The sequence below is a fragment of the Lepidochelys olivacea genome, assembly GCF_965140295.1.
Source record: "Lepidochelys olivacea isolate rLepOli2 genome assembly, chromosome: 4".
NCBI classification, from domain to species: Eukaryota; Metazoa; Chordata; order Testudines; family Cheloniidae; genus Lepidochelys; species Lepidochelys olivacea.
Window position 1 is genome coordinate 123677738 of NC_140414.1, and position 21969 is coordinate 123699706.

The 21969-nt window shown below is 42.0% G+C and overlaps 1 protein-coding gene across 2 annotated transcripts in view; it reads left to right on the forward strand.

The window, feature by feature from the left end:
* EVC (EvC ciliary complex subunit 1) overlaps nt 1–21969 on the forward strand; it is a gene marked incomplete at its 5' end in the record, with an annotated part of 79953 nt that overhangs the window by 9267 nt on the left and 48717 nt on the right. For both annotated transcript variants that reach the window (XM_084626747.1, XM_084626748.1), the window contains 6 exons: nt 2939–3022; nt 3496–3728; nt 5757–5841; nt 9881–9979; nt 16728–16865; nt 19917–20075. In XM_084626747.1, the coding sequence (XP_084482873.1) occupies nt 2939–3022; nt 3496–3728; nt 5757–5841; nt 9881–9979; nt 16728–16865; nt 19917–20075 (798 nt within the window). The remainder of the gene's footprint in view (nt 1–2938; nt 3023–3495; nt 3729–5756; nt 5842–9880; nt 9980–16727; nt 16866–19916; nt 20076–21969) is intronic.

Sequence of the window (21969 nt, forward strand, 5' to 3'; positions counted from 1 at the left end):
AATGAACAACCCTGTTGAAACACCAGAGCTGGCAGCTGGGACTAGAGGACTATCAGGGAGCAAGGAACCCCCTCCAGAGACAATTGAGAACAGGGAGAGCAGAAATTCAACAACTCACAACCAAAAATTCAAAAGGTTTGGGTTTTTTGAAGAGGTCTGATTGAGCCTCCCTTTCTGCTAGGGCCCACGTTTTTCCCCACTCACAGGATGCTCTGGTGGGGTTACTGCAGCTCCATGATCGTGGGAGATACAGAGGCCAGGGTCTGCAGGTGACTGGTTGATGGGAGAGGAGCTAATTTTACACCCCCTTCTGCAGCTCCATAGGACCCAGTAGTTACTAAGATGTTCATATGGCTGTCTGTAGGATTGACAGACTGGTCTGGAGCACCCCCGTAGTGGTACCAGGGGCTTATGTACTCCAACTTAGTCACGAGTTGATCCACTATTGCAAAACCCACAAAATGTGTAAAGGAATCAAAGGAATTACTTTGATGATCTCAGTTCACTGCCTTTCATTTAAAACTGAGTTGGCTGCGTTCCACACAGTAAAGGGAGTCAGGAATGCAACTGTTTTAAAAATGTGTAGTTAAACTGTGCTCCTCATTCTGCCTATAAAAAATAAGTTATGCTCACCCACAGCATGTCGGTCCTGTCTAGCTGGCCCAGTCATTAGCTTGCAAATGGAAGTAGGTACAAGCATTTTAACTGTAGCCAGTACTTGTTATAGACACTTTAAATGTACTGTAAAGTTCTGATGGGAAATGAATTCTCATTTCAGATGTGTCCAAGATAGATGACAAATTTATGGCTGAATGGCTGAGTGTTCTTGGACTAGTCGTGAACAGAAAATATTTTCTATTCATATCAATGATTAGTTTTTCCTTTGGGGGAAAGTCATGGAATATTAGGGTTGGAAGAGACCTCATGAGGTCATCTAGTCCAATCCCCTGCTCAAAGCAGGACCAACAACCACTAAATCATCCCCACCAGGGCTTTGTCAAGCCAGGCATTAAAAACCTCTAAGGATGGAGATTCCACCACTTCCCTAGGTAACCCATTCCAGTGCTTCACCACCTTCCTACTGAAATAGTGTTTCCTAATATCCAACCTAGACCTCCCCCACTGCAACTTGAGGCCATTGCTTCTTGTTCTGTCATTTGCCACCACTGAGAACAGCCTAGCTCCATCCTCTTTGGAACCGCCCCCCCCTTCAGGTAGTTGAAAGCAGCTATCAAATCCCCCCTCAGTCGTCTCTTCTGCAGACTAAATAACCCCAGTTCCCTCAGCCTCTCCTTGTAAGTCATGTGCCCCAGTCTTGTACAAATACTTTGGCATGTACATAGCTTCATGCATAGCAGTAGTCCCATTGAAGGGCAGAATCAGGCCCTTAACTACAGTAATTTCTATAGTAGACATGTCACAAATATGAGAGCACTTCTGTAACACATTTAGGGCTAGTCTACATTGGCAAAGCTAAAGCTCTGTCACAGCAGTGCTTTAACGTGGCCCGTGTGGTCTCCCAGCGCTCTAAACAAAACCACCTCCACCAGAGACGCGGCTCCCAGCGCTGGGGCACTGCCTTTACAGCGCTGAAACTTGCTGCTCTCAGGGGGGTGTTTTTTCACACCCCCTGAGCAAGAAAGTTGCAGCACTGTGAATTGCCAGCGTAGACAAGCCCTTCGTGTATAGCCTTGTTATTTGAAGGGTGTTTCACCCCTCTCTGCCTAACCACTTCTTAAACAAAGCCAATCTGTTCCTATTACTGCTGACAAAAGGTGTTCAAAGGTTAAGCCACCAAGTCATTAACTAGCATAGATGAAAAATGTGCTTGGTTAGGTTAGTACTTATCCATTGCAATCGTCTCCTACACCATGCATATATGCATATAAATCAGTGGGACTACTCAGTGTGAGCAGGGGTATGACTGTCTAGCTGCCTGGCCCTCTACGTCTTGCACTTGTTGTTGAAACAAAAAATAAAGTTTGGAAGTGAAACTGACATTATGTGCAGCCACAATGCATGACCCATTTTGATTTTCTCTGCTCATTTCAGTGTTTGTTGTTGGGCTCCCTTAGTGCCTTGCCATTTCTTACAAAAATCCTGGAACTAGCAACTGCATACATTTCAGCAAACCAGATTGTTCCATTAGTAATACAAGAAATGCAAGAGTTAAAAACCCTCCTAAAACTTTGTTTGAAACAGTCTCAGTTATTGTATGTAGCCCACATTCCCAGTGTACTTTGTGTAACCCAAAGCTGATCACCACACTGCAGCTATGCGTGAAGAAGAAATGAACTAAAAAGCAAGAACAGGAAGTCTGACTGGCTGTAATTTGCAGCCAACAGGCTGAACAGAATATATTATCTATAAAAAGTCCTTTTGAAAGAACCTCTGTCTTTTCTCGGGGCATAGTTAAGGGTTTTCCAGTATTTATATTTTAAGTCATTCTTAAAAAATTACTTAATTTAGTTTTATTTCATCTATTGTTTCTGTATTTAAATTCAAAATTCCTAGTCAGACCATGGTAGCCTATCCTCAGGCATCTCCATTAGCCATATATATTAAAGTAATTTCAAAATCTCATAGGAAAACTGGATTTCTCTTTCACTGGAGGGGGGGGCGGGGAAGAGAAGGAAAATGAGCTATGGTCTATCATCACTTGCTGGAGCAAAGTTCTTTTTTGGAGATGGAGCTGTGGTAATAAACTTCCAAAACAATTACAAAACCATAGAAGGTTCTCCTCTTCTTTGGGCTTCATGCTCTGACCTGGACCATGAGAAGACGGTTTGTGTCAGAGTGTAAGTCCAAAAACAATCTGTGATCAATAAAATTCCTAAGCTGTCCAACCAAAAGGGCTGCATGGAACTTCTGCTAAAGATCTAATCATAGCTGCTGTTCTTACTTAAGCTTACAGTACTTTTCTGTTGTTTCCATACAGGGAAATGAGTCGTCTTTGAACAGTAACATCACAGCATTTGCATTAAAAGCAAAAGTCGTCTATCCAATCAATCAAAAATTTAGGGTAAGAGTTTAGACTGTTTGTGAAAAGAAGTGACAATCATTCTGTGACTGTAAATTGTAGAGTGGGAAACACTGGAAGAAATTTACTATTAAGCCTCTTACCTTACAGTGGGTTTTTTATTTATAGCAAATTGATACAGGCCTTATCCTATGTGGTGCTAGCTGTCCTCAACTGGGAGGGAAATCTTCAGCACTTCACATGGGCCTGATCCAGTTTCCACTCTAGTCAACTGGAAGTTTTCCATTGACTTTGGCCCAAGAGACATTTAGCACTTTGCAAGATCTGTCCCTTAAACAGGCAATATGTTCATAATTTAATAGAAAAACATATTTCCCAGTTAAAAACATAAGTTCTGAATAGACATTTTGTTGTATACAGTATTGCAAAAAATTGTGAAAGTATCCAGTACTCATGAGCTGCTCATCGTCTTAATATTATTTGGTATGAACCACATACATTTTCTTTGTCCCTAGCCCCTGGCAGATGGATCATCCAATCCATCTTTGCATGAGAATCCAAAGCAGGCTGTTCTGCCTAATCAGATAATGGAAACTTCTACTTCAAGCAGCCTTGGATCCTTGAGTCATGGAGATAAGGAGGACTGTAGTTCATCTACAACAATACATTCTGCAACTAGTGACGACAGATTTCAGGACCGAGCCTTCCTGAAGGTGACCTGTTTCCCTGAAGTTCTGACTTGTGAGAGGTACAGAAACAACTTGCGATAAAGTTTGATCATTTGAAAACACACGCTTGGTTTTTTCAGACGAACTGCTATAGATCTGGTATGGATGAAGAATCAGGGTTCTTAAATCCATGTGTTGAAGGCATACAGTCCAAACTTAATTATAGGAAGCTAAACCTTCTTGGAAACCAAGTAAACTGCATACTATTGTGTGCAAATTAGTTTACTTATGACAGAATTCCGGGGAAAGGAGTACAGGCAACAATAGCCTTGTGTAACAGCATTATCATAAGAAAAAAATCCTTGTTACTGTATTGTGATAATACTACAATATTAGCTTTGAAAGGCTGTTGATCAGATAGAATCCAATCCTGCCAGATACTGAGCATACTTTGTACAGGATGCTGAGCCCCCTCCACTCCCATTACAATCATTGGGAACTAAAAGCGTTCAGCCCCTCCCAGGATCAGATTCATAATAAGCAACATTTTCAAAGATTCCTAAAACACTTCCGGCTGAAAACGATTGTTATTGTCTTTCTCACTCCAAACTGCATTGATGATACAATCATTTTATTGTTTTCATTGATTTAAAAACATTGATACAAATTTATACATAAAAATAACTATGGATGAGCAATGCACATAGTACAAAGTCTACATAAAAATAACTATGGATGAGCAATGCACATAGTACAAAGTCTGAACTGCTACTACTTTCCTCTCAACACCTCCCAGTCTTTTAAAACCAGGATGCAAAATCTTTTCTACCTACTAAGGATCAGTCCCTGGACAGCAATTTTTTTATATACTTGTAACTTAGGGTTTGATTCTGTCATGCTTATTAGTTCCTTACCCAATCAGTAGTAGCACAGAAACAAACATGAGTAAGGGTGTCAGAACTGGCTTCTTAATACTAACAAAGCACATATTTAGGGCCAGATTCAACCCTTACTTAGGGCTAGTCTATACCGGCATGCCATGGCCGTGCTTTAACGTGGCTTGTGTAGTCACGGCAGAGCGGTGGGAGAGAACTCTCCCAACACTCTAAAAAAAACACCTCCACGAGGGGCGCGGCTCCCAGCGCTGGGGCACTGTCTCCACTGGCGCTTTACGGCGCTGAAACTTGCTGTGCTCAGGGGGGTGGTTTTTTCACACCCTTGAGCGGGAAAGTTGCAGCGCTGTAAATTGCCAGTGTAGACAAGCCCTTAGACTGAGCAATACCTTACTCTTCAGTAAATGACTAATAACTGCGAACTGAGTCCTGCAAAGTGTCCAGGGCACGGTTCCCAGCCCAGTGGGACAGCTCACATACTTAACCTTAAGCATGTGCTGAATTGGAGCCAGAGTGGTCATTACCCTGCAGGATCTAGCCCTGTATCATGGGACTTGAAGGCAGGAACTCATGGGGGCCTACTCTGCCCATATCAATCGGGGTTACTCATCCTGCAGTGAGGGAAATAGGTCCCTGCTCAGATACCATAGGATGGCCATGCTGTAATAACACCGAGTCTATCCAGGTTCTAATTTTCACTCTGCCACTGAGTTGCTGTGTAGCTGTAGGCAAATATCTATCTTTACCTCTTTGTATCCCCAGCTGCAACATAGGGAATAAGAAACTTTGTCACAGGGTGGGACATGGATCAGTCAGTTAATGTTACTGCAGCACGACTGGAGATGTAAAACATTAAATACTAAGTGTTATTATTACAGTTTTAAATTACAGCTTTCCCCCTCCCCCTTTATTCTACCCATCCATCCATACTGTTTAGGCTTGCTGTGTCGCTAATGTGTTAAAGCATTGTGTCTTTTTATCTCATACTCCGCAACATTTTGAAGTACTTTGTATAAAAAAAAAATACAATATGAAAATTGAATTGACTGTTGTTCCAGGAAAACTGCTTTTGTGAGAATTCAGCACTTAAAAGAAAAAAGGAAACTAAATTACAAGAGCGTTACCATTTTCTATCAGTTTTGTTTTTGCAGTGATGCTTTGACTCAGTGTAAGTAGATTGCTGCTAATGAATGTTAAACCTCTGCTTTATTTTAGTTTTGATGTTAAACTGTGCCTGTATAGTCTTCTTTTGAAAGAATTGCTGCTGCTTGATACCGAACTAAGAAGGGAAAAACAGGTGGTAGGTACAAATTTTTTATATATAGCCGTTTGAATTAGAGATGGGAGCTCCTTTAGAAAGCTTAGGAACTAGTCAACATAATTCACTCTGCCTATCAGACTCCATTGAGGAAAGTATTGTATTTTTACTGCACTATATTTTATTTGTCTGTATGTCATGAATATATGGGCTCAATACAGGGGTGACTGGGTAAAATTTAATGCCCTGTGTTATACAGGAGGCCAGACTAGATGATCTAATGGTCCTGCCTGGCCTTAAAAAAGAAAAAGAAAGAAAGAGAAAAACTATAAATTTTGCATAAAATATGTTATCCTATAGCATGTAGAGAAACAAACATTTTATAGATACATGTATGTCTTCAATTATGGGTGTTAATGCTTTGCAGTGTCAAGGATTGTGCATTCTCTAGGTAATATAAGAAAAGTCAATATAACATGTTCATTACCACTGCGATGAGCACAATTGCCCTGATTCAGTTTGGTACAGAAGTCAAAGTACCCCTTTATTCTGCTGCATGGGCTACCCATATTACAAGTTACAAGAAGAGAGCAGCCTCCATTGGTTGGGAGTGGGCAGACAGGGGTGTAGGGTGGATGGAGTCTTAATTGCACCCCACAATGCACTGGGCAGCACAACTGAGCTGGGGCAGAATGAGAAGTATTCTGGTATTACAGAGGATTGTTTAACCCTCTGAGAGTCAGAGTTGATTCGCTGGTCTGTTCTAGCGTTGGCCCAGGTATGCAGCACCCCTTTCTCACATCCCATTGGAAAGCTACAATGTAGCTCTAAATAAACAAACCAGATGATTTTCTTGCTAACACAAATTGCAAATATTCTCATGATTTGTAAGCCAGAGTCAATGTTTTGTTTTTTTAAAGGGGGAGGGGAAAAAAAAAAGCTTAAGGCTCTATTCTTCTCCAATGGAGAGAAAAATAAAACCTGACCCCAATTAAAAAAGTTGATGGGGGAGGAGTAGAAGGGGAAATAAAAATAAAAGAAGCCTTTAGCAAGGAGAGAAGGACAAACTGGGCAAACTGGACTTCTGTGATTAAGACAAAAGAGTAGGGATTTTATACAGATATGGTGCAATACAGAATCATTGTTACTGTTATGGGTGGGGTTAAACCACACTCAAACTGGAGGGTATAACCACTACCCTCATTTAAGTTGAAATAAGCAAGAGGTGCCTCCAACCAAACCACAGATACATGTCACTTGTCAGGATCCCAACAAGGGCAGTCAGGGCCAAGAGTCAGAGTAGGGGCAAACCTGGGTCTGGGAGGAGCACAGGCGTTCACAGTCAAGTCCAGGCCAGGGTCCCAAAGGTCAGGGTCCAAGTCAGGAGGAAAAGTCCAAATCAGTCCAAGGTCAAGCCAGGAATTCAAGAGCAGGAACAATCATGGCAACCATAGAAGATCCCCACTGTTGCCTAAACACTTCTTGAAACACCCCCTGGATTTATATAGGGCAGGGAGCCAATCAAGAGCCATGGGGTTGCAGTCTGTCAAACCCTTGTGGTGGAATGTCCCACAGTCTGTGTCCACAGAGGGTTATGGGAAGTGGAGCGCACCATGTTTACATCTGCTGCTGGGTGGCAGCCTGGAGCTGCTAGCTGCCTGGTAGCTCTGTAGGCCTGGGTTCTAGACCCAGAGGGCCTTATGGTACCACCCGACACAAAGGCACTGGGAAGTCTGCTCAGGAATTTGATATGTGGGCAGGACCTTATGCTGGGTATTGCTTGGTAGAGTGGTGTGTATGTTGAGAGAAGCATCAGAAAAAAAGCCAAGGACTCAGGACAAGCACTGGGAATGTAGCCCTGAAAAAAAGCTGTGATAAAGCTTTTGGGCTAAATGGAAGAAAGGGGCTTGAAACTGTGAGAAAGGATACTATTTCTTGTTTGATCCCTGCTGTGTTCAGGGAAATGAGACATCCTACATGCTTTGTAAATAAACAAGATTACATTGAAGAAACACCTGACTCCATCGCCAATTTCTGTTGTTAACTGGATCAATCCACAAAACCCCGAATTTTTAGTTAACTGCTCAGGTCAAAAGGGGGTAACATTACAATTATAGCCTAACTAAAGCAATCTAAACACTGGGTATAATCCTTTCACACCCCTCTCCCCCACCCAAACCTCCATTATGCTCACATTATGCCAGAAACAAGTAAATCTGATTAATGCAATTAGCATGTTTCAAGAGGTAGCATTTTCTAGACAGACTTTTAAACACTCTTGGGAAGGAGAGGAACCAGAGTAAGCCTGGGGAGTAGATCTGACCCATTCACGTGTCCTCTCTTGGTGGGCTCCTCCCCATCTTCTTAAAAAGGCATCTATGGGAGACCAAAAGAATTCTGGGATCAGTGTCTAAGATGATCTTCAATTTGTGTGAATTAAGAACAACGAATTTGATCTCAAGATCAATAACTAACTTGTGACAACATTGTGCCATAACATAACAGAAACCTTGAAAGGCAGCTGATTAGACCATTTGATTGCTGACCAGAAGCTCCACGATTCCACAAAAGGCAGAGAAAAACTTGGAGTCATAAAACTGCACTCTGAGTAGCAGGAGTGGTTTTTTATTAGTAGGTTTTTGGTCCAAGGCACAGTGGATGGTTCAGTCTTGAAGGTTCCATTTTTTGCCCTCCATGCTAGTGCTTCTGAAAGTCAGGTCTCAAAGAAGGAAACTTCAGTTTTGACTTCATTATCTTCATAGTTTGCTTTAATTCTGATATTTTTGACAGTATTTGAAATATTAGCATTTTGTCTTCCAGTTTTATTTTCAGAGGGTGCATTCTGCCTTTCATATCCATAGTGTCAGCAGGTGAGGTACAAGTCATCATCGCTTGTATCTTTTTCCATCCTACTGAGTCTTGTTTTACCAGCAAGTCTATTGATAATAAGTTTTCCAAATTCTACTCAACTGCAACGTTGACTTGTCAAGCGACTCCTTGAATTATTTTTTGTTAGCAAGGAATCCATCCCAAAGGATTTTAATAGCTTCCCCCATTTTGGATCCAGTATGCTAAGGTTTCCCTTTCTTCTTGTCCTTTGAAGCCACACTAATGGCAAAGAGTTTGGAATTCAGCCGTCAAGTGTTAACTTAAAGCTATTCCACTTTTTGAATATGTATTGTGGAGATTTCTATGGCGTCTGCTTGGTGTAAATGAGAGAGAGAGAAAAAAGAGAGTCATATATCCTGCCGCTAAGCTGAACACATTCAAACAACAACTTTATTTGTTCACTTTCAAGATTAACAGTTAAAAACCCCACAATAATCCATTTACTATCTTTTCTCTCTGGCTTTCAAGGAGATAAGTGGGAGGGACTTGGGTGAAGATTCTGCCAAAGATTTAAAATATAATTTGTTATATTTTTGCTATTGTCGATATTGTGATCAGGGAAGTTGATCAGAGTCTATTTAACTGAAGGTCTGTTTTCGAGAGATCATCCCAGAGCCTGGGATTTTCCCAGATCCTGTAACTCTTTGGTTACAGATGGTATACAAATGAGTGGCTTGGTTACAAATGGTAAACAAATACAGTTGAGCAATCCCAAGATGACAGCTTAAAGGTGAAAGCATTACACTACAGGCATTTGTGAGGACACGACAGCTTGGGCACACAAAGTTTTAGAAAAGATCCACCCTACTTTGAACATGCCATTGTGTGATAGCTACCCAAAGCAGAGACATGAAGTCTGATGTTTGTGAGTCCCTTTGTTATCCTTCGATGAAAGGCCTTGCGTATGCTTTAAAATTTGTCAGTTGCCTTAGATATGTAAAATTACATCTGTCTTTGTAGGAGTGTAGGAAGTGTAAGAAATACTGGAAGATAATGAATGTTATCCCAGGCAAATTGGGAGAGTCCGAGCATGACTATTTTAAGTGTAAATTATCTTTTCTGCTATTAATATATTTTCACTTACAACTCATCCTCATTCATACATGTAATCACCAGTAATGATTACCACAGTGACCTTACAAGTCTTATCAAATTGATTACGTTTTATATTTATTTCTCCTTTTTCACCTAGGTATTTATTCAGGTTCTCAGAACATACCTCTCTGATTTTTACCTTAAAAAGAGGATTACTGAAGATTTATACCAGCAAATCATTTTGATGCAGGAAACTGTAAGTGTCTCCATTGTTTAATATTTCAGCCAACAGAAAATAAAAGTTAATGCAAGCAGTTTGTGAAAGTTCAGCAATATGCCCCTCCTGTGTTGATCTCTTTTACATGGAATAATGTCATCTGTAGTGTATTTCAAACTTTCCTGTTTTTTGGGAGTGGGAAGAGGCAAAATTAAGTGAAAGACATGATTGCTGAACCCCGTGGTGGATTGTCCATAACAACTTGTGGCTGAATGTCTGTCTGTATCAAAAAATACCAATTACTACAGTGCTGTCTCCAGTCTGTTACGAGAAAAGCCTTTTTCACAGTTTAGTCCTATCAGGAAAACAGTGTTTTCTAGACCTTAGCATGAATGATTTCTAGGGGTATGTCTACACTATGAAATTAGGTCGAATTTATAGAAATCGGTTTTTTAGAAAGCATTTTTATACAGTCGATTGTGTGTGTCCCCACACAAATGCTCTGCGTGCATTTAGTCAGCATTTAGTTGGCGGAGTGCGTCCACAGTACCAAGGCAACCGTCAACTTCCGGAGCGTTGCACTGTGGGTAGCTATCCCTCAGTTCCCGCAGTCTCTGCCACCCATTTGAATTCTGGGTAGAAATCCCAATGCCTGATGGGGCAAAAACATTGTCGTGGGTGGTTCTGGGTACATATTGTCAGGCACCCCCTATCCCTCCCTCCCTCCCTCCCTCCCTCCCTCCCTCCATGAAAGCAAGGGCAGACAATCATTTCACGCCTTTTTTCCTGGGTTACCCATGCAGACACCATGCCATGGCAGGCATGGAGCCTGCTCAGCTCACCATCACCGTATGTCTCCTGGGTGCTGGCAGACGTGGTACTGCATTGCTACATAGCAGCAGCCCATTGCCTTTTGGCAGCAGACAATGCAGTATGACTGGTAGTCATCGTCGACGTAGTCCAGGGTGCTCTTTTAACCGACCTCGATGAGGTCAGGGGCACCTGAGCAAACATGGGAGTGACTCAGCCAGGTCATTACTCTTTTAAGTTTCCTCTCATGGCGATTCAGTCCTGCCGGCAGTCCTACTGCACCATCTTTTAATAAGCAGCCAGGAGACAACGATGGCCAGCAGTCATACTGCACCGTCTTCTGCCGAGCACCCAGGAGATGACGATGGCTAGCGGTCGTACTGGACAGTCCGCTGCCAGCAAGATGTATAAAGATAGATGAAGTGGATCAAAACAAGAAATAGACCAGAGTTGTTGTGTATTCATTTTCTCCTCCCTCCCTCCCTCCGTGAAATCAACAGCCTGCTAAACCCAGGGTTTTGAGTTCCATCCTTGAGGGGGCCATTCTGTTTCTCCTTGATGCAAAGCCACCCCCTTTGTTGATTTTAATTGCCTATAAACCAACCCTGTAAGCTATGTTGCCAGTCGCCCCACTCTCCATCAGAGGAACAGCAGACAATTGTTTCACACCTTTTTTCAGCGCAGACGCCATAGCACTGGGAACATGGAGTCCGCCCAAATCATCGCGGCAATTATGAGCACTATAAACACCATGCACGTTATCCAGCAGGATATGCAGAACCATAACCTGCAAGAAAAGCGAAACCCAGGCGAGGAGGAGGCGACTGCAGCACGGTGACGAGAGTGAGGAGGACATGGACATAGACCTCTCTCAAAGTATGGGCCCCTGCAATGTGCACATCATGGTTTCAGTTGGGCAGGTTCATGGCATGGAACGCCAATTCTGGACCCGGGAAACAAGCACAGAGTGGTGGGACCGCATAGTGTTGCAGGTCTGGGACGATTCCCAGTGGCTGCGAAACTTTCGCATGCATAAGGGCACTTCCATGGAACTTTGTCACTTGCTTTTCCCTGCCCTGAGGCGCAAGAATACCAAGATGAGAGCAGCCCTCACAGTTGAGAATCAAGTGGCGATAGCCCTGTGGAAGCTTGCAACGCCAGACAGCTACTGGTCAGTCGAGAATCAATTTGGAGTGGGCAAATCTACTGTGGGGGCTGCTGTGTTGCAAGTAGCCGACGCTATCACTGAGCTGCTGCTATCAAGGGTAGTGACCCTGGGAAATGTGCAGGTCATAGTGGATGGCTTTGCTGCAATGGGATTCCCTAACTGTGGTGGGGCGATAGATGGAACCCATATCCCTGACTTGGCACCAGAGCATCAAGACAGCGAGTACATAAACCTCAAGGGGTACTTTTCAATGGTGCTGCAAGCACTGGTGGCTCACAAGGGACGTTTCACCAACATCAACATGGGATGGCCGGGAAAGGTTCATGACGCTCGCATCTTCAGGAACTCTGGTCTGTTTCAACAGCTGCAGCAAGGGAGTTACTTTCCAGACCAGAAAATAACCGTTGCGGATGTTGAAATGCCTATAGTTATCCTTGCTACTGGCCTGGTGTGGTAAAGTGTCTTACCATGGAGGATGGAATAAGGCTGCCCTCCCCAGATACCTTTTGCAAAGGCTTTGGGAGTACATCCAGGAGAGCTTTAGAGAGATGTCCCTGGAGGATTTCTGCTCCATCTCCAGACACTTTAACAGACTTTTCCAGTAGCTGTACTGGCCGCAAATGCCAAGGCAAATTAATCATTAAACACGCTTGCTTTTAAACCATGTATAATATTTACAAAGGTACACTCACCAGAGATCCCTTCTCCGCCTTAAGGGTCCGGGAGCCTGCCTTGGGTGGGTTCAGGGGGTCCAGGTCCAGGGTGATAAACAGATCCTGGCTGTTGGGGAAACCGGTTTCTCCGCTTCCTTGCTGTGAGCGATCTACAACTTCCTCCTCCTCCTCCTCCTCCTCCTCATCTTCCTCACCCCCAAAACCCGCTTCCGTGTTACCTCCCACTCCTTGGACGGAGTCAAAGCACATGGTTGGGGTAGTGGTGGCTGCACCCCCTAGAATGGCATGCAGCTCATCACAGAAGCGGCATGTCTGGGCTCTGAACTGGAGTGGCTCTTTGCCTCTCTGGTTTTTTGGTAGGCTTGCCTGAGCTCCTTAATTTTCATACAGCACTGCTGCAGGTCCCTGTTATAGCCTCTGTCCTTCATGCCATTGGAGACTTTTTTTTAAATATTTTGGCATTTCGCCTTTTCAAATGGAGTTCTGCCAGCACGGATTCATCTCCCCATACAGTGATCAGATCCCGTACCTCCCGTTCGGTCCATTCTGGAGCTCTTCAGCGATTCTGGGATTGCATGGTCACCTGTGATGATGAGCTCTGCATGGTGACCTGTGCGGGTGAGCTCACCACGCTGGCCAAACAGGAAATGAGATTCAAAAGTTCACGAGCCTTTTCCTATATACCTGGCCAGTGCATCTGAGTTGAGAGTGCTGTTCAGAGCGGTCACAGTGGAGCACTCTGGGATAGCTCCCGGAGGCCAATACCGTTGAATTGCATCCACAGTATCCCAAATTCAACCCAGCATGGCCGATTTCAGCACTAATCCCCTCATCGGGGGTAGAGTAAAGAAATGATTTTAAGAGCCCTTTAAGTCGATAAAAGGACTTCGTCGTATGGATGGGTGCAGGGTTAAATTGAGATAACGCTGCTAAATTCAACCTCAACTCGTAGCCTCAACAGGCCTAGGTGTAAATTCATTATCTGGGCTCACCTATTATTGTCAACAACAACATACTAGGGGGTGCAGTACCTGAAGGAAATTCTAAGCTATTATCAAGAAAATGTACCTGTTTTTCTCTCTGTGCAATTATTCTCCTACCATATACTTTATCGAACTCCATTTCTGGGATTGAGGCTTTTCACACTCCACACTTACAATTAATGTACATTGCTGAAAGCTGCTCTTAGTCACAGTTTGGATCACATTATGTTTGTGAGAGAACAGAAGAGAAAAAATGGTTCAGCACTAAGAAAAAATTGCTGGAAGGTTACCAGCTCTGCATCCTTTTTTTTAAAAAAAAGAGGTAGTTAGTCTAGAATTAAAATTTCTCATGTTACGTCAGCACTAGTCAGTAGGGATTTAGACTGATCATGTAATCCCGCAGTCAATGGATTAACACTGGAGCTCTCTATAATTGTATCTGATAGCCTATATCTCCATGGTTTTCTGTATTAAGATCACTTCACTGCCTTTGATCCTCAAATTTAATATTAAAAGTTAATCATATTTAGAAAGAAAAGAGATTAAAGGAATAAATCCTTGTTTCAGAAGTAGATGCTGGATAGGGACAAACTTTAGACACATGAATATTACCGGGGTAGACCACTTCCATAATGTCTCCTAACCTTTAGGTAATGATGTTTGAAAGCACTGGTCTCTTCCTTTATCTAACAGAGCTACTGTAAGACATGTCAAGAGTTAAATATTGATTTTATCTGAGGCAGCCAGTGCAGTCTGGGGGAGCCTGTGGAGGAAGGATAGTCCAGTGGTTAGGACACTACCCTGGAACTTGGAAGATTATTATTCAATTCCCTGCTCTGCCCCCGATTTCCTGTGTGACTTTGGGCAAGTCACTTAGGTTATGTCTACACTACAATTAAAAACCCACAGCTGGCACATGCCAGCTGACTTGGAGTTAAGGGGCTATTTAATTGCAGTGTAGATATTTGGGCTCAGGCAGGAGCTGCGGTTTTAGGACCCTGTGTGGTGAGAGGGTCCCAGAGCTCAGGCTAACCCCAAGCCTAGTCAGGGGGGACTGCTTGTACACAGCAGAACAATAGGGCTTGAACCCTGGGTCCCAGCTTGATTCAGGCTCAGACCCTCCACCTCTGTGGGGTCCTGGGATCCTGGGTTAGCCTGATTTCTTTGTAAATGAAAGGGGGTTAAACTTGAGCCTGAGTTTGACCAGGGGCTTACATTGCATGTAGACACACCTTTGCTTTCTCCATGTTTCAGATCCACAGCTATAAAATGGGACTAATAATCTCAATGCACATAGAGTGCATGAGGATGGTAGTTGTGGGATTATCGTTTTCCCACTCACAGACCAGGTGTTCCCCCCCCTCCACAAAATACTTAGAATTTGTCAAAATGGAAGCCAAGAAATTTTCCAGTTCTCAGTTGCCAAAATAAAAATAAAAAAATAAATAGTGATGTTATTCCATAAAAATCCAAAAGTTATAGACAGAAAAGTGAAATTTTCATGAGAAACTCTGATTTGCTGAAAAGCAGTTTTCTATTCAGAATGCTTCCAGTCTCAGACGACTTCAAAATGGACACTTGTGTAGCTCAGAAAACCACAAATCACAGCTGGCTCTATTCTTTTCCTAATGTAATAGACACGCAAGTCGTAATCTACACGGTTGCCCTTCACAGCGAGTCGACAAAATGGTGCTGAGGGGCTTTGGTTTAATAACAGCTAGAGAACTTCCAGCTCTGGGACTATCAGCCCAGCACATTTCAGAAGCACTAACTCACATGGAGACAGATTTTTTTCAGAAGAGCTCAGCTCCCGTGAGGCACCTAAAAAATAAGGGTCAGATTTTCAAAAGTTCCTGTTGTGGCGTTAATGACCAGACTTTTTCTAAGGAGATCAGTGTCTAACATGCTGAGCTTCTTTTGAAAAAGAATCTAGCCACTTATTTTGATGCCTAAATGGGAACTGAGCTCTTGACAATCTGGCCTGTAATGTTTACAAAAGTTACAAACATTGGGTTGTGGCATGACTGAATGGAGAAGACTGATCCTGATCCTCAAACACTGTATTTGCATAAAGGGAAAATTACTTTGGCAAGGAGCAATACCACGGGTATTAGCAGAAATATTACATTTAATATTATATTTAATCCTGCATTAGCAGGACAGTAGACAAGACACCTTGCTGTAATAAGCATTTTTTATTTCTTCATTCGCTGATTCTACATGAAAGCTTAATGGGGTTTTGATGACAGAACATTTTTAAGGGTCACTAAAATGTGTTTGCAGTTCTTTAAGACATAAGATATTAATGTAATTCTTTAGGAGACAAAATCATATGGTAGAAAAAGGCTTGAGAAAGAAGGCATGTTTGGGAAAGTGTAGAAATATGCATCTCGGTGGCAACCCGTGGAAGAAGGATGAAGGACTGAGTTTTTTGTTTATTAAATCCGTTGGGAAGACATTATTTCACTTACTCCATTTAAAAGTATTTGCTTACAAACATTAAAAGTCAACATTTTCAAGTGGCATCTAAAAATGCACCTTACAGTTTTGGCAGGTATAAGTAAAAGTAAGTGTGTGTGCGCACACACCCACTGCTAGCCACCTGCATTTGCACACATGGATCAGGTATTCATACACCTACCATCCCCAAGCACTGCATGTGCGTTTTAGAGGCCAGTTAAAGATGGAGAGCCAAAATTGCAATCTTCTTGAAAATACTTGTGGGTGCACTAAAGTATTGTAAAAACTCTTAAAACTTTTTCAGGGTTAAAAATATGAAGACTTGGATCAATGCTTAATGGTATCTAAAGTCAGCAGAAATGAACACCAGGACTGATTCTGATCTCACACTTGTTTAAATTGAGTTAAGTGGAGTTACACCTGTGTAAAAAAAAGTGTAAATCAGGTCTGACTCATGCCTAACGTCTGAGGTTTTCTCTATTTACTGCAAGAATGGCAGTACCTAGAAATAAAACTTCCTGAACTTGTTTGTTGAATTTACTTTCATGAAGAATCATGGGCAAGACTCAAACACTCTAATAAATTAGCATTTTTTAAACAGAAGCCGTATGTATATTATTATTTTCCAAGTAATACTTTTTTCCAATTCAAACAAGCTATTTTCCTGTGTAACAGGTTTTTTATTTTTCCAGGATTTGGAAGAGTTACAGAAACAACTTACCTCCAGACTACTGAGTACTGAGATGTCGGGCGCTCGTAATTCAGAGTACCAGACCTTGGAAGATTTAGAAAGGAAAGAGAGGGAATATTCTGAACATATCCTAGATAATGTACCTATATCATTTGTATTCATCTCTGTATTTCTAATTAACATAGTTCTGTTGATAGGGGAGTCAACATTTTTTTCTTTGTGGTCACTACTTCAGGATCAGTGTTTTACAAATCCACTGATTCTGAAAGCATGCGTACATTCATCTAGCAAAGTGTTTCTAACTCTGGCCAGCAACTAGCATCTTTCTTTTCTGAACACTGGTTCTTGCACAATACACAGAGATGTCAAATGCTTATTGCTCTGTTGGACTAGTAAAATATTTCAAGCCTTTGTATAATATGAGCTGTCGGACCTTATCCCATAATTCTTATTATAATCTTACATTCTTTCCCCCACCTTAATTTAAATAGGATTTTAGGACCTGATATATCTTTTGAGCCACTAAGAGAATTAATTATATATCTTGAAAAGATGACTGGTACACTTTTATGTAAAAGATATTTCAGTTCAGGGTGACAGAACTGTATTTAATAATGTAATAGATTAATGCTGTATATCACAAAATCTCAGATTAGCTACGTCTTCAGCACTTGTATGAAATGCTAGCTGTAGTGGTTCTCAAGACAAAGGCTGCTAAAATCATGTTGTAACTGAAGTGGCATTAGAGTGGAATAAGCAGGCTAGTAGTCAGAATTAAGTGATTCCTCTAGTTTTCATTTTTAGTGCATTTACTGTTTTTCAAAAATTGCACTGTTTAAATAAACCATACAGGCATAGACTCTAAACTCTTTTATACCCATCTGAGTTCAGTGGGATTGTACTTGTGCAATGAAGGCAGAATGTGGCCTGTAATATTTTTCCTTATATCTGATGCTCACTTGTACCGTGTAAAGTATGCACACTTCATAGATAAACTTTTTCAGTTGATATACTTAAAGTATTACTAACGCCTCAGTAACTCTTCTGGCTACGCTGCTTTGCACAGTGTAACACGTTTAAAGTGCTTTTAAATGCAAAAATATAATTTTACTGTTGACATTTGATCCTCATGAAATGATAATTTTTCAGTTCAATAGCACTAGTGTGTCAAAACTAATTTCTGAGCCAGGAAACCTGGAGGTGGAAAAAGATCTTATTTATCTAGTCTGCTGGAAAATAAGAGGAGAATCTCTCAGACTGTCTTTTTCTCTCCCTTTTTTTTCCAACATTTGAGTTAATGAGTATGAGAGACCAGTCATACTGGCTGGCTATGTATAAGCTTCCCCACCCTAATCTGTCAGTGCACTTTAGTCCTGACTTGAACAGCCCACATATCTTAGCCCTGGGCCTCTCTGACAGAGAAACCGACAGTAATTCTGACCTGTCTGGTAGTTTGTGAAATGTGCCAGCCAGAACTTCTATGATTTTCTATTTAATCTCTGTTCCTTTCACTTGATAACAGAAGTCCGGCTGACAGAGATAGAAGCATGTGACGTTTCTTGTGAGACTGTGAAGGCAATTCTTTAAAGAACTGATTGTTTAATATTCTGTAGAGTTAATCATGTGTGAAACTGATATTATTAGTGTCATCTAGCCTTACTCAGCTCCATGGGACAAACCATTAGCTAATGTAAAATGTCATTTAATGGAGGTGTAATAATTTACATCAGATGAGGATCTGCCCCCATGTGTGGAGTTGCTCCTCACATCACAGTTACTATATTATGGAAGGAGTCTCATTGACTTCAGCCACATCTGGATCAGGCACTTGAAGAGCACCTCTTTTCCCTCAGTACTATACAGTTTTTCCTTTCCTCACCATACACAGCAGATTGGCACCTCCAGAAAAAGCACCTAGAATGTCAAAGTACAATTCTTAGCTATTTTGGGGAACATTTAGTAGCACAAGTCCCGTTGAAAGTCAGGTGCCAGTCGCTATTCACAATCTCCCCCTTTATTATTACTATTACTAATAAATATTTATGATGATAGCACCTAGAGGCTCCAGTCAGGATTGGGGCACCCTTGTGTTGCAGCAATATAAAACCATTAGATGGCTGGACACTGCACAGACCTAAGCCCCTGTCTTGGAGAGCTTACAATATAAGGCCCTGATTCTACAGATGTACATGTGTTTAGCTTTGTACATGTAAGTAATCCCACTGAAGTCAATGGAATGAGTCACGTGTATAGAATTAAGCGTGTGCACAAGTATCTACAGGATTAGAGCCTAAAGCTGGTGATCTGTAGGTGGGGCATATAACTTTCTAAACCACATAATATGCTTATAATTTCTGAGAAGTTAATATAATGTTTACAAACTGAACAGCTGCAAAAACCTCAGCTGGTAAAAATCTTCTGAGTTTTAAACTAAAATCTTTCTAGACATGCACTCCCACGCTGCAACATGGTTAATAAAGTAACTTGTTAGAAAGTAATGACTGGCTATTAGCCTTTCTTCTGTCCCCAATTGTACTAATTAGCTGAGAGGTCCCCAAATTGTGGGGCACACCCCCAGAGCGGAGGAATGTTTTGGGGGTGCAGCGGGCCTGGGCCAGCTCCCATGAGGGACTGGGAGGGAGCGCCACCCAGACCCCTCCTGCCGCGGCTCTGCTCCTGGTCCTAGACCCGCCCCCAGCTGCAGCCCCAGCCTCGACCCCCTTATCCCTGTCCATGTCCATGTCCCCCCTGCCTGAGAGCCGCATCCCTGCTCCTGGCCCTGGCTCCAGGGGTGGGGGCGTGCGTGACTCTGAAAAGTTTGGGGACCACTGAATTAGCCTGGTTTTAGTGTGTTGTGTGTGGGGAGTTCTTTTAAATAGCAATCTTAAATAAAATTGTGTACACTAACCTCCATAAAGACTCAGAATTAGCCAACAGGTACCATACACTGGTATCTGACATTACCAAGGGTGCATCCCCATGTTTTAAAATATGAGATTTTTGTGAAAATGGTTTTGCCAAATGGTGACTTTGTAATGGGTTCATCTTGAATTACAATGATTTGCCTCCCAGAAAAGAACACCTTTCTGTGTTGCAGGGTAATTAATTTCTCAGGTTTTTAAATATTATGGGGGGGGGGGTTTAGGAAAAAGGAGGAAATAATTGATGTGTTTTAATTCCTACTCTGCAGATGGAAGCTTTCTGGAACCAGGCAGACAAAGCCGAGCAGTTTCTCCTGAACCAATCAAATTGCTCAAGTGCCAAAAGAGGAAAGATAATGATGAATCTGACTGAGAGAATGATTGCAGTAGAAGGGTTATTAAGCCAGTCTCAGGATTTGCAAACAATGGTAAAGTACAAGAGGAGGGAAAGCTGAAGAGAGACTGAAACAGTCAATCCTAACTTAGAGCATAATGAGAATGTGTAATGTTTATGTCAGTCAGAGTTTATGAATTAGGTAGACAACTTACCAGCGGTGGCCTGTTTACTTTAACCTGTTATAAGGAGGCTAGCTTTCTTGGTAGTTTGTAAAAACTCTTAAATGAATGACCTCTCATCGCTTTGATTCTGATCCTGAAAACACGACTATCCAGTCGTGGTGGAATAAAAATGCTCTGCAAGATTTTAATGAGAACAATGAGCAAGCAGCAAGAGCTATACCTAATGATGGGGAAGGGAAACATTAACCTGCGCATTGAGACCTCTTTTTAAAATGTACGTATTCCACCATGCCTGGATGGCCATACTTCAGATTAAGAAGGGTTCCAGGTGCTCTCCTGACTTCCTTTGGAATTGAAGACCCTCAGCACCTCTGACTAACCTGGCCTTAAGAGAGGAAGCAGTAACATTTACAAGTGTATTCATTTTAATGCAACAAAAAACACATACTGTTATGCATAATTAACATGTAATTGGACCAGATCCTTCTCAGTTATACGGGATATTAATGTGGAGTAACTCCACTGAAGTCACTGGAATTATTCTGGATTTACAGAAGTATAAATGAGATCAGAATCTGGCCCACTGTGGCCTCTAGATGCATTTTTTCACCCATAAAATATGTAGTGGTTAGTAGCTAATGATTTATGATTGTGCAATGTAGGAGTCAAATAAAACGAATGACCCACATTGGCCAATAATCTTTATAGGTGGTCTCTCTGCACCGTGGTCCACAGAAAGACTTTCCTCAGTTGTGCCTGGTTCAATATGAATTATTTCTCATGTTTGGGTCCAACATTTAATAAGTTGTTCTGCCTGACATTGCCTTCATGGACCTTCTAGCTCTTTGGAGAAGGACCATCTTCTCCTTTAGTTGCTAAGGGTCACCCTGTTACGCTGTCTGGAGTTGCTCACGACCGCGAGTGCCTATCTCAGGGCAGACTGTCAAAAACAGGGCAGACATCCCAAACTGGTGGTGTTTTCTATAATTAGACTTCACCAACTCTGTAATGGATGTGAACTCCTGGATCACCGTAACAGTCTTAACATAGAGTCATAGAGAGTCCCCATAGACTTTCCAGTCTATCTTACCACCCAGGCAAGCTGGACTTAGTGATACAGTCAGTGGTCACTTACACCAAAAATCACACACTAGTCAGGTTGCTTCGAGTCCCAGGAGAGCAGGCACTTACCCCAGATCAATTTGTATCTTAGATCTTACACCAAAGACAATGCCTGTAGCCAGTCCTGTAATAAAGGCTTATTAACTAGGTAAAAAGAAACGGTTAAAGCAAGCAGACATATACTCAAAGGAACCATCCATGATTCCTAAAGATGGCAGAGATGTGGTAATCTGTCAATTCAAAATATCCCCAGAGCAGACCCAGGGATAACCCTTGGGGATCTCTGCCTTTGTTTAATGTCTCTGGCCCTGTGACAGTTCAAACAAGCAAAGAGATGACAAATTTTCTTGTGACCCTGTTTTATCTTTTACATTTGGCCTTTCTATCCATGATATGAGCTCTCTTGCACATAGCATTTCCAAGGTGTGATAGGGCCATTCACAATCTTTTGCACTGTGATGTTTCTCAATGGCTGTTTAATCTTGATAGGCCTCCTTAATGGGGATGGACAACTCCCATACCTGGGTTCACAAGTTCATTGTAAACACTTTTAAAGTTATGAAGCATAACTTACATATTTCCTTATAACATGGAATACAGCCATTACTAATGAGGTTAGTGCATGCAGCAACTTACGAGCATTTCACAGAGTCTAAACACTAACTACATTCTTTTAAGACT